Source organism: Podarcis vaucheri, assembly GCF_965113315.1.
Source record: "Podarcis vaucheri genome assembly, chromosome: 2".
Taxonomy (NCBI): domain Eukaryota; kingdom Metazoa; phylum Chordata; class Lepidosauria; order Squamata; family Lacertidae; genus Podarcis; species Podarcis vaucheri.
In genome coordinates this window covers 95,383,827-95,397,453 of record NC_138760.1, presented here as the reverse complement: position 1 = coordinate 95,397,453, position 13,627 = coordinate 95,383,827, and the positions used below count along the sequence as shown (strand labels likewise).

General features: G+C 43.5%; 1 protein-coding gene across 1 annotated transcript in view; it reads left to right on the top strand.

Annotated features, from left to right (window-relative positions):
• Positions 1 to 13,627, top strand: part of LMCD1 (LIM and cysteine rich domains 1) — a 57,604-nt gene that overhangs the window by 26,285 nt on the left and 17,692 nt on the right. Inside the window, exons 2-3 of the mRNA XM_082210435.1 lie at positions 1,492 to 1,580; positions 9,922 to 10,177. Of these exons, the coding sequence (XP_082066561.1) occupies positions 1,492 to 1,580; positions 9,922 to 10,177 (345 nt within the window). The remainder of the gene's footprint in view (positions 1 to 1,491; positions 1,581 to 9,921; positions 10,178 to 13,627) is intronic.

Genomic DNA, 13,627 nt, shown 5'->3' with positions numbered 1-13,627 from the left:
TTAATCTTTACATTTTAGAACCAGAAATGAGAACATGGGTATGAGAACATCTAGGAAAAGTGCTGGCCATTGTTTAGAGAGCACCAATCAGCATTCTTAATGCCATTCCTCTTCTGGAATAATCCCGGTTGTTTGCCATTATCATAACTGAGTTGTTCCTTGTTGGTTGACCCATCCTAGCTGCTTCTCATTCTACGGAGCTGTGATCACTGGTTTGCCAAGGTTAACACATTCATGTGGTTACAGAGCTTAATATGATACAGGGCTTAGTCTCTGGGATCTATTTTCAATGCTTGAAACAAGCTGTGTTGTTTTTATTAATAGCAAATGAAGAGCACCTTCCCTTTCCTAGCACTTGCCCACATATTTTGGAAGAGATGTTCAAATCGCAAAGCATGACTTCCAAGAAAATCTGGGCCTCTGCGCCCATAACTATGTGAAGACATATGGCATGAGCACTGCAGAATTAAAACCTTAACACAAGCTACTCACTTTAAGCCTCTGCATTCTGTATATCTGTGTTTCCTTTTCTGCACATTCAATCTGGCAAAGTCTATAGAACAGTAGCATAGGAAGCTGCCTTACACGGAATCAGACCATTGGTCCACCTAACATGGGATTATCAACTGACGTCACTTATCTGTCATTTCAGGCAGGGGTTTCTCTCATTCCTATCTGGAAATGCCAAGGATTGAACCTGGGACCTTGCAAATGCAGAGCTGAGCTACAGAATGCTATGCTGGAGTATAGTCCACCTCTTTCCATTTGTGACATGTAAACATCTGCCTTGTAGTTAGTGGCATTCTAACAAATATTTCAATGCAGTTAATGTATGGCCCTAACGGAACAAAGTTTTATCTCCTGTCACACATCAAAAGTGGTGAAGAAATTCATGGCAAAACAGCAAATACAGGTACTTGATTGGCCAGGGAATTCCCTGGGTGTAAGAGAATTGGTGGGTTATATGCAAAAGTCGTCTCCATGCTATATGGAGAAGCTGATTCAAGTGTGGTACAGGGATCCGAAAATCAACAATGACTGTTCAAAACTAGCAGATTCCATGCCAAACCGTGTTCAAATGCTGCTTAAAAATAGCAGAGGTCATATCTGTTACTAGTGTGAGATTTATACATGTATATGTGAGTTTTGTACAATAAACTACATTGTTTGTTTCAATTAATTTGCACAAGGGTGTAGGTCAAGAAAAGACAAGTATGGTGGTTCAGTCTGAGGATGTACCCAGAACATCATCTGCTCTGGTTTTGTGGCATGAATTTTGGTTGCTGTAGCCTCAGAAAGTATGGAGGAATATGACCTTAACGTTGGCTCCATTCTTTGTTTTTCATGGAACCATCATGCATCAAAGAAATGCGGATTGCCTGGCCTCATGCTCATTTTCTTATCGATTGATTTTATGCTGCTTGAACTGTTATACTTGTACACCACCCTGGAATCAGCAATGAAAATAACAGCATCTTCTTTGTTTTTCAGGTGTCCATCGGCCAGCAACCATCAGGAAGAGGTGTGCCATGTTTAAGATGCAGAGGGATGTGCAGTGGCTTTGAGCCACATTCTTGGAGGTAGTGCCTTTAATACTTGATTCTGCTTTTCCACTTTGGTTGTTGTTCATGTTCTGACTTGTCTTCTGATTTTGTGCAGCTGTGCCTTTTGTGCTTTGCAGTAGATAGAGAGACCTGCATCCAATAAGATCAATAATGGTTTTTGTAATGGGAATTGGGGTTGCTCGTGCGTAAAGGGTGCTGAAGCTCTAGGCCAGTGTTTCCCAAACGTTTTTGGGCAACGGCATACCTGTTTACCGGAAAAAAATCTCGCGGCACACCACCATTAAAGCCCCGCCCCGTGACGTCAGCGCGCAGCGTCACGCCAGGAGGGACGCACAAAAGTGAACGTTTTTTCCCTTCCCCTTGCCGGGGTGGGAGGAGGCAGCAGAGCGAGGGACTGAGGGACGGCGGCAGCTGTTGTGGTGGTGGCGGCGATAGCGGGCGGAGGAGGAGCCGTCGCCGGGAGTTGCTGCTGCTGCTGTTGCTGCTGCTGCCCGGACATGCCGGCCTCCTCCTCCTCCGCTGTCTCGCGCTCCTCCCTTTTGCACGCGCTGCCCCACCGCTCGGCACCACCACCGCGGAGCCGCCCCCGGCTCGACGCGGATCCTCGCCGCCGCCGCCTCTCGCCGCCCGACTCGCCCGCCTCCCTCCCACGGCACACCAGCCGGTGTCTCACGGCACACTAGTGTGCCGCGGAACACCGGTTGGGAAACACTGCTCTAGGCAACGTTGCCTGGCTAAACCTTTCCCTGGCTGGACAGCCCTTTCTCCATGACTGTGTCAGTCACTGGCAGAATCCGTCAGTGGGCGTTTCCTGAACTTCTTCCAACATAAAAATTCCTTGACGCCCAGTCTCCGCCTAGCCTCCCTGCGCGGAAGTTTCCTGCGCAGAGTAGGCGTAGCCAGCGGAGGTCCTGGACTCTCCCTGCTGGTCTCTGTGGAGGAGTCTTGGCGCCCTCTCTCCGAAGTCCTTCCCTGATCCCCTTCCTCCCCGGTGTCACGCTGATTACCTTCCCCAAAGGGAGTGTTCTCTCTCCCTCTACTGGTCCCTTCTCCTTCATGGTCGGGGAGCCTTACCTCCACTCTTGGCTCCGATGGCAGTTCCCTGGCAGTTTTGTTACTGATTTTCATTGTAATTTTACAGTTAAATTAACATGGAGGTTGCCATGGATACAAAAAAAGATGCAAAGCCCTTTCCCCCCCAAGTACTCAAAAGCAGCCTGACTTTCATTTCACAAGCACTCAAGAGAGTTTTGTATACACTCAGTAATTCTTACAACAACGTTGAAAGGTAGGCCAGCACTGTTCTCTTCCTATATAGATGATGGAGTTAGGATGTTAGAAAGCAGTGGCTCCTCCACATGCAGCTGCTGGGTGACCTTGGGCCAGTCACACTTCTCTGAAGTCTCTCAGCCTCACTCACTTCACAGAGTGTTTGTTGTGGGAGAAGAAGGGAATGGAGATTGTTAGCCGCTTTGAGACTCCTTGGGGTAGTGATAAAGTGGGATACCAAATCCAAACTCCTCTTCTTCTTCTTGAAGCAACCTGCTTAGAAAGCCGTCTTTTGCAGGAAGAAATTTTTTATTGACCTTTAGTAAACCATTGCTAGCACCAAATTAAAACTCAACTGAGTAGACTGTTCAAATATTGCTCAGCTGTTAAAATGAGTTACACTAAAGTTCCTTCAGTTTTTCAGACGTGTAGGATTCAGAGTCTCAACTGGTTAATCTTGAGCTTGCTGCTTTTGTTCTCCATCAAAAGGTCAGCCTATATAATTGTGTCCCTGACTCTTTTGGACCTTCCATTCCAGTCAAAGGACACCATTCTTTCAGCGGTGATGTCATCTTTTAAAAATGCCACATTCCTTGAAGTCTCCACTCTCAAGGGAACAGTTTGGAAAGACTCAAGTGACCCGTTTAAATGCAAATAGTCAGGCTTTTTGATATATCTGCCCGGCCAGCGTTCGCATAAGCTATCAGGCATGTAGTGAATCTGGTCTGTTTTGGTTTTGGTGGGAAAACATTTTCAGACCAGTGATCCAAGACACACATAAAAATACAGCAGTCCTTCCTGCCTGCTTTTTAATCTTACTCAGTCTCAGATAGCCTTTCTCCCACAATTAGGACATCTTTTTGCGGCAGGCTGGCAATGAAAGCATTGCTCAAATCTGGACCCACTTTATGATTCCTCCATCTGTGCATTGTACTTCTCTCTTGTTTATGCAAAAAAAAATATATATATATTGCTGGATTTCTCTCCTCCTTCACCATTTTTTTATATTATTATTGCGCCATAGATATTTATGTCTTGAACTCACACTTCCAGTTCAGCACTAAGGCAAAGAGCTGGGAGAATATTCCTTCTCCTCACATCAAAGATATTCAGGGACTTTTATTTACCATATTTACTCAAATCTAATGCTCATCTTTTTTGGCCCAATTTTGTTGCAAAAATCAAGGTGCACATTAGATTCTAGGGCACATTTACATTCGCCAGGAAATCCTTTTTTTATTTCAAGGTTCTGAAAACTGAGGTGCGCATTAGATTTGATGGCGCATTAGACTTGAGTAAATATGGTATTTATTTTGGTCCTATTTAAGTACTGTCAACCACATTCCACTCTTCTGGGTGGGGAGCAATCTGATTATTCTGTACTGCAGCCAGTGCAAGTAGATAAATAGATACCACTGTGGCTGGAAGTTAAACGGCGTTTCCATGCGCTCTGGTTCCGTCACTGTGTTCCGTTGCACCAGAAGTGGTTTAGTCATGCTGGCCACATGACCCTGAAAGCTGTATGTGGACAAACGCCGGCTCCCTTGGCCTGAAAGCGAGATGAGCACTGCAACCCCATAGTCACCTGTGACTGTACTTAACCATCCAGGGGTCTTTCACCTTTACCTTTTAGTACGATAGAGCATCATAATAGAGTACAAAGAGGTTTTCAAGATGCTAGTCTTCTCTGGCTTTTCCCTTTAGCATCTACTCAGACTTCCTTGAGTATATCTTCCTCCAAATTCTGCTCTGCGCAAGAAACCATAGACAATTCAGTGCCAAATATTTGCATTACCTACAAGTGATATATCATTGAAAAAAGATGAACCTCATTTAATCAAAAATCTCCCCCCCCCATGTGTACTACTTTTGAGATGTGGTTTCAGAAAAAGCTTTTAAAAGGAGTGATCTGGATTAGAGCTGTTGGGATATTGGTTCCATTTGCTACAAGCAACAGTGCCAATATATCATCCTACCCACAAAAAAACACATGCTCTGCTTCCCTTACATTAAGGCTACTGTGAAGCCAGGAAACACTTTTTAAGAACCATGATGGTGTTACCTGCTGTTAATGCAATGGTCTGCAAATATATAAAATCTGAAAGAATATAGTCTCTGGCTTATGATCTGCAAAGCAAAGGAATATAAAATTTTAAGACAGCTTGGATCCAAGTTCCCATGCCAAGTATGCTATAAATCTGCTGCTGTCTGGGTTGCATCTTTTCTTCCCAAACGCTTTAGCTACTTGGGGATAATCATAGTATTGTGACTAGGGCAGAGTGGGAGAACACATGCACAAGGTTCCCAGGGGTCAGTCCCTGTCATTTCCTGCGATCCATTCCACCCTTTGACCCAAGGCAATCTATTAAAATACACAGATCAAGATACAAAGCTAGCAATCTATACAACCAATACATGAAAGCGCTCTCTAACCAATAGGCTTGCAAAGAACCCAGCCTGAGACCATTGCCAGTCAGGTTAGAGATCACTGGCCTAGATCTTATAATATTTGCAGTACTATATTCTGTAATATCTGGTCTGGTAATCCGTTAGTCAAGCTTCAAAATGATTGCCACCAGCATAACAGGCTGTGCATTAAATGATATCTCAATATTTAGGTCTGTGCATTTCTAGAGACATTGCTAAGAGCGAAGAGCCCAACTCCTCAAGCAGATTGATTTTAGTGAGGTTCAGTAAGTTGGGTGGTGGTGAAGCATCTGCTCTTCTTTCCCCTGCTACTTGCCAGGATGACAATAGGACAAGGTAAGATGGCAATGTGGACATGGAAGCTCCAGCGGCACCTGCATCATGCCATCACAGATCTGGAGCTCCTCTAAGCTTATCACCCTTTCACCCTCCATATCCCTACCTTGGCAAATATCAGCACCACCAGCCCTGTTCATTCTTTTCATGTTCTGCTCTGCTAAGGTCAGAACTGGAGACAACGATTTCCAGGGAGAGCTGCCTGCAGATAGGGATATCTATGCTTTTAAACAGTCTGCCTCAGACTCTTTGCCTTTTTAAAGAACCTATTTAGGACAAAGAATGACTTTTGTAGACTGGAATTTGTAGAAAGACATTGAAATAGTTTCTCAGTTCTCTGCAGTGGTTCCCCCTCACCCAAGCCTCCGCATGCTTTTTATAATTTAAAATTCTTTCTTTCTTTTTTTTCATAAATGACATGTAATCACACTGACTTAATGCTCCTTGGGGAGTAGAAGAGATCAGGGATCCTAAAAAGAAAGCATTTGCCCCTCACTCTGTAATCCTAGTACTCCTTCTGAATTGAACTTTGGCAAGGCCAGTTGAAAACAGACATTCTTCTGTGGCATCAGCCAATTGGAGAAGAGCAACCACATGACTGGTTTTTATGTGCACAACAGGGGGAAGAGGGCAAGATGCCAAAGTAATTATACTTGACTTACCATCCAGCATCCTTTTATGCTGCATGTGGATTTATGCACTGTAATACCTTTCCCTACATCTGCGAGAGACTGGCTTCCAGATCTAATTATTTCAACACAGTTTAATAAACCCTGTTCTCCTTATTTGCTATCAAGATGGGGGCTCTTTAGCAAACTATTAAGTATATTCCATTCACTTTCCTCCTACTGGGCACAGCAATGTCATTTGTTGTTTGGCTCTGGAAAGGCTCTTGAAATTATTTTCTGAAAATTACTCTTTTATCAGTGCCGAAAATCTATTTGTGCGTTCACTGTCTGTTTTGTTTGAAATCTGAGCTGGGTTCATATTTTTATTGTGGTTCCACACAAAGCATAGCCTTTGAAGAATCTCTTCAAATGGACTTGCATCTAACTCATTAGTGGATAATTGTGGACATCAACTGTAAATGTTCCTCTAGAGGCTAGAATGACCTTGGTTTGTATAATTCCAAAGGGAGAAATGGATGCTTACAAAAACTAGGTGGCAGGGCTGGGCCAATACTTTTTGGTGCCTCAGGAAACCCCCCAAAATGATGCCTCCCCCACCAGGGAATAAGGGGTGAGTGAAGAACTACATCATGAACAAGTACAGAATAAAGACTGATGTCAAGATCTGCTGCCCCTGTTGATCCTTCTGTCTGAGGCAGTCATCTCACCTTGCCTCATGGGTGGGGCAGTCCTGCTAGGAGGAAGTCATTGGGTATCTTGCAAATAATGGATGAAAATTCAACACCGCCTTTCTACTTGCAGAGCGGTTCTTGATACAACAAATGTGTCCAGTAGCATAAGAGGTGACATTTGCTGATTTTACACCTCCCCATCTCATGCAACTCCCTACAGTTCAATAATTTCCCTCAGTTAGTGTTGAATAGTGGGTAGACATGGCAGACGACACAGCGATTTCTCCAAAGCAGCTCTTTATTTTGTAAGCTGGAACAGAACTGAACAGCAAACAGCTCAGCTGGCCTGCTTTTATAGGCAGCCGGCTGTCAACATTGTAGCAACAACAACCCAGGGTTTCCCGCCTAAAATAACTGACGTGGACCTGAGTGAAAACTATCTACAGTATCCCCCTGCTGGCCCAGGGTGAGAACTTCAGTACATAACAGTTAGTATGTATTTTGCATACATATAGATTTGAAAGCATTTCTGTTGCATTGCCCTTAAATCTCTTTTCACCCTTACTTTAAGATCTCGAGTATCTGATTGAATATATGTTTATGTGTGTGCACTCACCCTTCCTACCACTTTGCATTCCAGCTTCTTCCATTGCCCGGAGCTCCCTAGTAAATGAAGGGATTGTTTAAACTTCAAGGAAACAAAGGGAGCACTTGGGTGCAATTGTGTCAATGGCCCACCATGCTTCTCTATTCCATAGGAAGACTTGGGCTTCAGAATTGCCAGCACTGGCTATTGGCAAATCCCCCAGAGCTTTCAGAATCCCTTAGACCCCATAGGTCTCTGGGGTTGGACCCCCAACCCTACAGCAGCTTACTGGTACTGCTTTACCAGGGTATTAAGAATAAGAATATTTTAGAGAAGAGAAGGAAATAAAACAAAGACTTTGAATACAATGCCAGAAGTGTAGAAAGAAGATATGTGTGTTATTGTACTACAGGCGTTCTTGTCTTATTTTTATGTCAAGGCAACTGAGAGATTCTAGCTGAACTGCCTCACTGTAAAGAGGAAAGCACACACAATGCATCTTGTGGAACTTGTGCCCCAAACTCCATTCCTGTATCAAGGTTCTCCTTTCTCCACAATGTGTAGTGTTACTAGCCATGTGACCTCACTGTGTGACCTCACTGACTATGGCATATTGCTCCGCCACTTCTAGTGTCAGCCAATGATAAGCAGCAGAGAAACCTATTTATGTGACCACATCACTGTGAGGGATCAGAAATGCTGCTATCGCAGAGACGGGAACTAACTTAAAATGGAGAAGGTCTGTTGGTGGCAGACACATGACATGATTCTAGAATATGTGATTCGTTGCCCAGATTATGCAGTACTATGCCACAGAGCATACCCTCGACAGAGCTACAAGTCCCTGGCATGTGTATTTGTATGCTTAGACATATTGTAGATGACTGTTTTATATTGTGGGGATGGTGGTTTGCCTCTGTTTTAGAATCAGCCGTGTACTGTGAATGCAAACATGTTGCTGTTTTTATTTCTTATGTCCCAATACTTCATACCACAAGAGCCCAGAGCAGCTAAAAACAAATATACAGCCTTTAAAGCAAAGTTAAGGCATGGTACAAAGCACAGCAGGCATTAAATTATAGAAATGCATGTACAAAAGCAAGTGAGTTAATTTTTTATTTAAAAGTATTTCTAAGCCTCTTCATGCTTTCAAAGAGTCTCAGCTGCATACAGTGGACCAATGGTACAAGGCCCAGTCACATAGATCAAGGGAAGTCTGTGATGTTCTTCTTATTGTGCCCCAAAGGCCTGTGGGAACAAATAAGAGTTCTATCCAATAGGGCCAGTTGCCATGTGAATACTCCCAAATATAACCCTGCTCCCAAATATAACAATTTCCATGCTTTATATTCTTAAGAAACTGGGGCAAGGGGAAATAGCACAGAGACTCAAGAGGCCTATAGATATCACAACAGGATGTATTGGGGGGGTCTTTGTTTGACATAACCTACACTGACTAAACATTCAAGTCTGTATGTTTTGATCTTACCTCATCCTAGGATGTGTTGCAGTGATACACTAATGACAAACCCATTCATGCCATAGAGCTCTGAACTACCCTCATTCTCCCATTGTAGTCTTCCAGTAAAGGAGGAGAAATATTTAAGAGCAGGGTAACAATACTATTATATTTTCCTCAATTAGTAATTTACAGCTTAATCTTATCAATTTGCAGCCAAGACTCTCGTATGTTCTGTTTCCCCCACCCCATCTTATAAACTGAAATTTCCACAATCTTTTTATTATTATTTTATTTAGTCTTGACTTCAAAGAATCTTACACCCATATTTCCTGTGCAACTCTGCAATAAACTATTTACATATATCAGATGCCTTTAAACCTAGCTGCCAAGGCAATGCACTCAAAAATGACTTTGCTGCTTGAATCCTAATCCCTTGAAATCATATATTTAGCTTTGGAATCAGGACGGGGGGGGGGGGATGTGAATGTGTTCTTATATAAAATATTAGAAAATAATGCACCTTGCATGATAACACTGGGTTTGTACATGGATATTGAAGACTCGGGTGTTCTTTTCCAGTTTGGAAAAAAGGAGGGATATAAATACATTAAATAAACAAAGCAGTGAGACTCATGTCCTCATCTCTCAGGTGATTCTTTCCAAAATTGTGTAACTGACTAGCTGCATTCACAGCAGCTTAGAAGTAACACTTGGTCATTGTGCCCTGAGGCTTATTCTCCAGGGTCTCTGCAGTGTGGGTTTTTACAGTTTTATATTCCACACCATGGCAAATTCCATTAGTCTGCAGCTTACAAATTGAGTTCTTGCCAACAAAGGTCTTTTGTCCTACGCCATGATCCATTTCAATCTTTAACCTTCAGTGTTTTTGAAAGTTAATTCCTGAGCCTCCAAAAGAGCACATGCCTGTTTGGGGTTCAGCTTATATCAAAGGGTGATCTCATTTTGTCTCCCACAGGAAAATATGCAAGTCATGTAAATGCAGCCAGGAAGATCACAGTCTGAGCTCCGATGCAGAAGATGATCGGAAAATTGGCCGCTTGCTCTCCGATTCGAAATACTCTTCGCTAACTGCCCGGGTGAAAGGAGGTGATGGTGTTCGCATCTATAAAAGGAACCGTATGATTATCACTAATCCCATCGTGTCTCGGAAAGATCCAACATTTAACACTATTACATACGAATGGGCTCCACCTGGACTGACTCAGAAGCTGGTAAGATCACACACCTAATTGTATGTAAGGACTACTTGAAACTTTCCAAAACACACAGGGTTTCAGTAGCTGCTAAAGAATCTAGCATCTCCACTATGTGTCCCTTTCCCCTGACCCTGAACCCCCTTTCTCACATCTTCTTAACTTACTTATTTTATATCCTGCCTTTCTCTCAGTGCAGCACACAAGGTGGGTTTGCAACCTACATTAAAACAGATACACCTGAAAACACACCATGCAGGTAACCCTATTAAAACAGCACTGAAAATGCTTAAAACCATTAAAAACACACACACATGCACACAGTGCAATACCCACCCTCAGGAGACCCTGTCACAACAATCAGTCAGTGTCCAAAGGCTGTCAGAACAAAAACGTATTTGCCTGTCAGTGAAAGGAAAGTAAGAGAGGAGGTCAGCCTAGCCTTCTGTGGGAGTTCCTTTATCTGGGAGAAGCCACCTAGAAGGTACTCTCTCATTTTCTCACCCGATATGCCTGTGAAGGTGGTGGGACTGAGAGAAAGGCCTCCCTAGAAGATCTCAAAGGCCAGGCAGGTTCATATAGGGAGATATGGTCCTTCAGATAGTCAGGACCCAAACCATGTAGGGTTTTGTAGGTCATAACCAAGACTTTTGAAGCAGCTGCTGTGAGAAACTTGAAGACAGATGAATTTTGAATCAAGACCAGAAGATCCTTGTCTTGGACTGTTTTTAATCACGGTTAATACATGGAACTAGAAGCTCAGATCTAGTATCAATCTATGGTATTTCAAAATCTCCTGCATAGAGGATGAGTTGCAGTGATATCTCACTCTAAGCAATTTATTTTTCTTGCCTCCTGGGACCATTTCTGCTGTTGTAAAGGAGGGAAAACTTGAGAAAGCACCAAATAGTTATTTTTTTTACCAGAAAGATATGTCTGCTACTTGTTTCTTGATTAGTAAATAATGTTGAGGCAGCACATTCGCTTGAAATGTTTAGTGCTGAAAAATCTAGTAGGAATGAATAGATCTTTATTGGCTATGTGTGTTGTGCATTCTGGGGAAAAAACCTGAAGAATGGTGTGCTTTTCCTCTTTATATACGGCGTGAGGCCTTTGAATTTTCCCTCCCAAATTAAATCGGCTGAACAATACGGAATTCAGTACTGTATAAATTTCAAAGCCCATGTGATTAATATGTGATGTTTGGTTCAGCCGGCTATTTGAGGGAGTAAGATACAAGAGGAGGAGTTTTCCCCTTCGGTGGTCTAGTTTTCAAGAGGTTGGGAGTAAATACTAACTCGATGCTCTTGCTGACACAATGGGGTATTCTCCCCTCTCCTCCAGCACATGCCCTACACTAGCTCTGGAAGGTCAGAAGACCCCACAAAATAGCACCTTGGAGGAAGAGGAGAGGGATCGCCCTTCACCTTGCAGATCACCCAAACCCCACGTTTCTTGCCCTCCTTAAGCCCCACTGCACTGCCACTGCTGTAGGAAGCCAGAAATTGTAGGCTATTTTCTCCAGTAGCAGTGGGAGATGGGGTGGTGGATAAAGAGGAGAAATATTTTCTCCCCTTCATTCCCCATCCCAATGCCAGTTGAGGCAGCAACAGGAGACGCGCAGGGCAGGTTGAAAATTCCACACCACACTGATCCGATCCTGCCCACCTGCCCAACTCCGTCCAGCTCCACTTTAGCTCTTTCTCACAGCTTTGGCAGCTCACTTGTTCACCCGCTCAGGCAAACCTTCCTCCGCTTACAGCTCAGCCAAACCACGGCTGAGGCAGCTCACAGAGGAACAGGCCGGACTTGCCTGACTGCACTGCCCACCTGCTGTCCAGTAGGTGGCCACATGAACCGCAGCTTGATGACAGCTTTACAGTTTTATTATATAGTAAGATACACAACATTTATTTATTTATTTATTGCATTTATATCTCACTCTTTCCTCCAAGGAGCTCAGTGTGGTGTAGATTGTTCTTCCCACTCCTCATTTAATCCCCACAACAATCCTATCATGTAGACTAGGTTGAGAGTTCCAAGGTCAGCCAATGAGCTTCATGGCCAAGTGGGAATTTGAACCCTGGTCTCCTAGGTTCTGGTCTGACAATCTAACCACTGCATACATAACAGAGTAGATGTTTATCAATCTGTACACTTAGAAGTTTATAAGACATTAGTTGCTTTCTCCGCTAAACCATTCATATAAATGGCCCGGACTTCCAAGGCCAGACGTTTTCACCATGGCCCAGTATGTTGTCTATCCTTGACTAGCACGAAGAGATGGAGATGCTCAAGAACAGACAGAGGGCAATAAGAAGTGCCTTATGTAAGCAAGTATCCTAGAGTTGCCTTGGGTGACCTTCTAAAGTTACAGTTCACCTCAAACCTCCCTGTTTGTAAAAGTTCTTTGTCACAGGAAAGGAATGAAACTGGAATTCTTGGGAAACCTGTCAATCTCCTGCAGCATGCCTCAGTCCCAAAATATATCTGTTGCTCTTGAAAAGGGGGCAAGACACATGGACAAAGTGGTCTGGGATTGGCCCAGTCCTCTTGGTAACCAATACGGTGCTCTGGGACTGACTGTGTAATGCGTAAGATGGTTCAGTGGATAATGACAGCTGAGGTAGGTAGCCCAAGAATCTAGAATAATAAATCACAAATGTCCCCCACCTGGCAGTAGTCGATAGCTGCTTACTCATTGCGTATTATGAGAATCTTATTTGGGGTAATTGGTGGCTAGTTCTGTGAGGTGGAAAGTAAAAGATTATTTTCCCAAATACTGCAAATGTGAACCTGTTGTTCAGGTTCTGCCTGTAGGCTTCCTATGGGCACCTGGTTGGCAACTGTGAGAATGGAGTGCTTGGCTAGATGAGCCTTTCGCCTGATCTAGCAGGGCTGCTCTTATGTTCTGAAACCCCTTCAGTTTTGACACAACCCTCAGTTTCCAAATGCACAAACAGTTTACATTTCTCGGTAGCACAGTTGGATGGACTGAGAGAGTTTGGGATAAGAATTCTACTTTGAAGGTTCGTAATATGGATTGCTGCAACACGGGCATGCATCCTCAGATATGGGTATGGATTTATATATGTTTCTAAAAATGAACAAGAGCAAGTCTTGCATTCTTCAATATTTTGATGGATCAACTACTTCACTACTTCTCTTCCCTTAAAATTTCATAGATTTGCTTCAGGTGGTCATTAGGCATGTTTGCGCATGGTCATTTCGAACCCAATCTCCAATCCTTCCTCAAGTGGGGGGCAGTGGCCAAGACATAGGATTGGAACTAATGCTAGTTCTCTTCAGAGTAGACCCATTGAAGTTAACGGACATAGCTGACAGGTACGTTAATTTTACTCTAAGTAAAACCTAGTTGGCTGCCACCCTTAGGGCTGTATTCAACAGCACTAAGGCAGAAGTTCTGTCAGTTGCAAGGATTTTTCTTCTGCAGTGGAACCTTCTCCC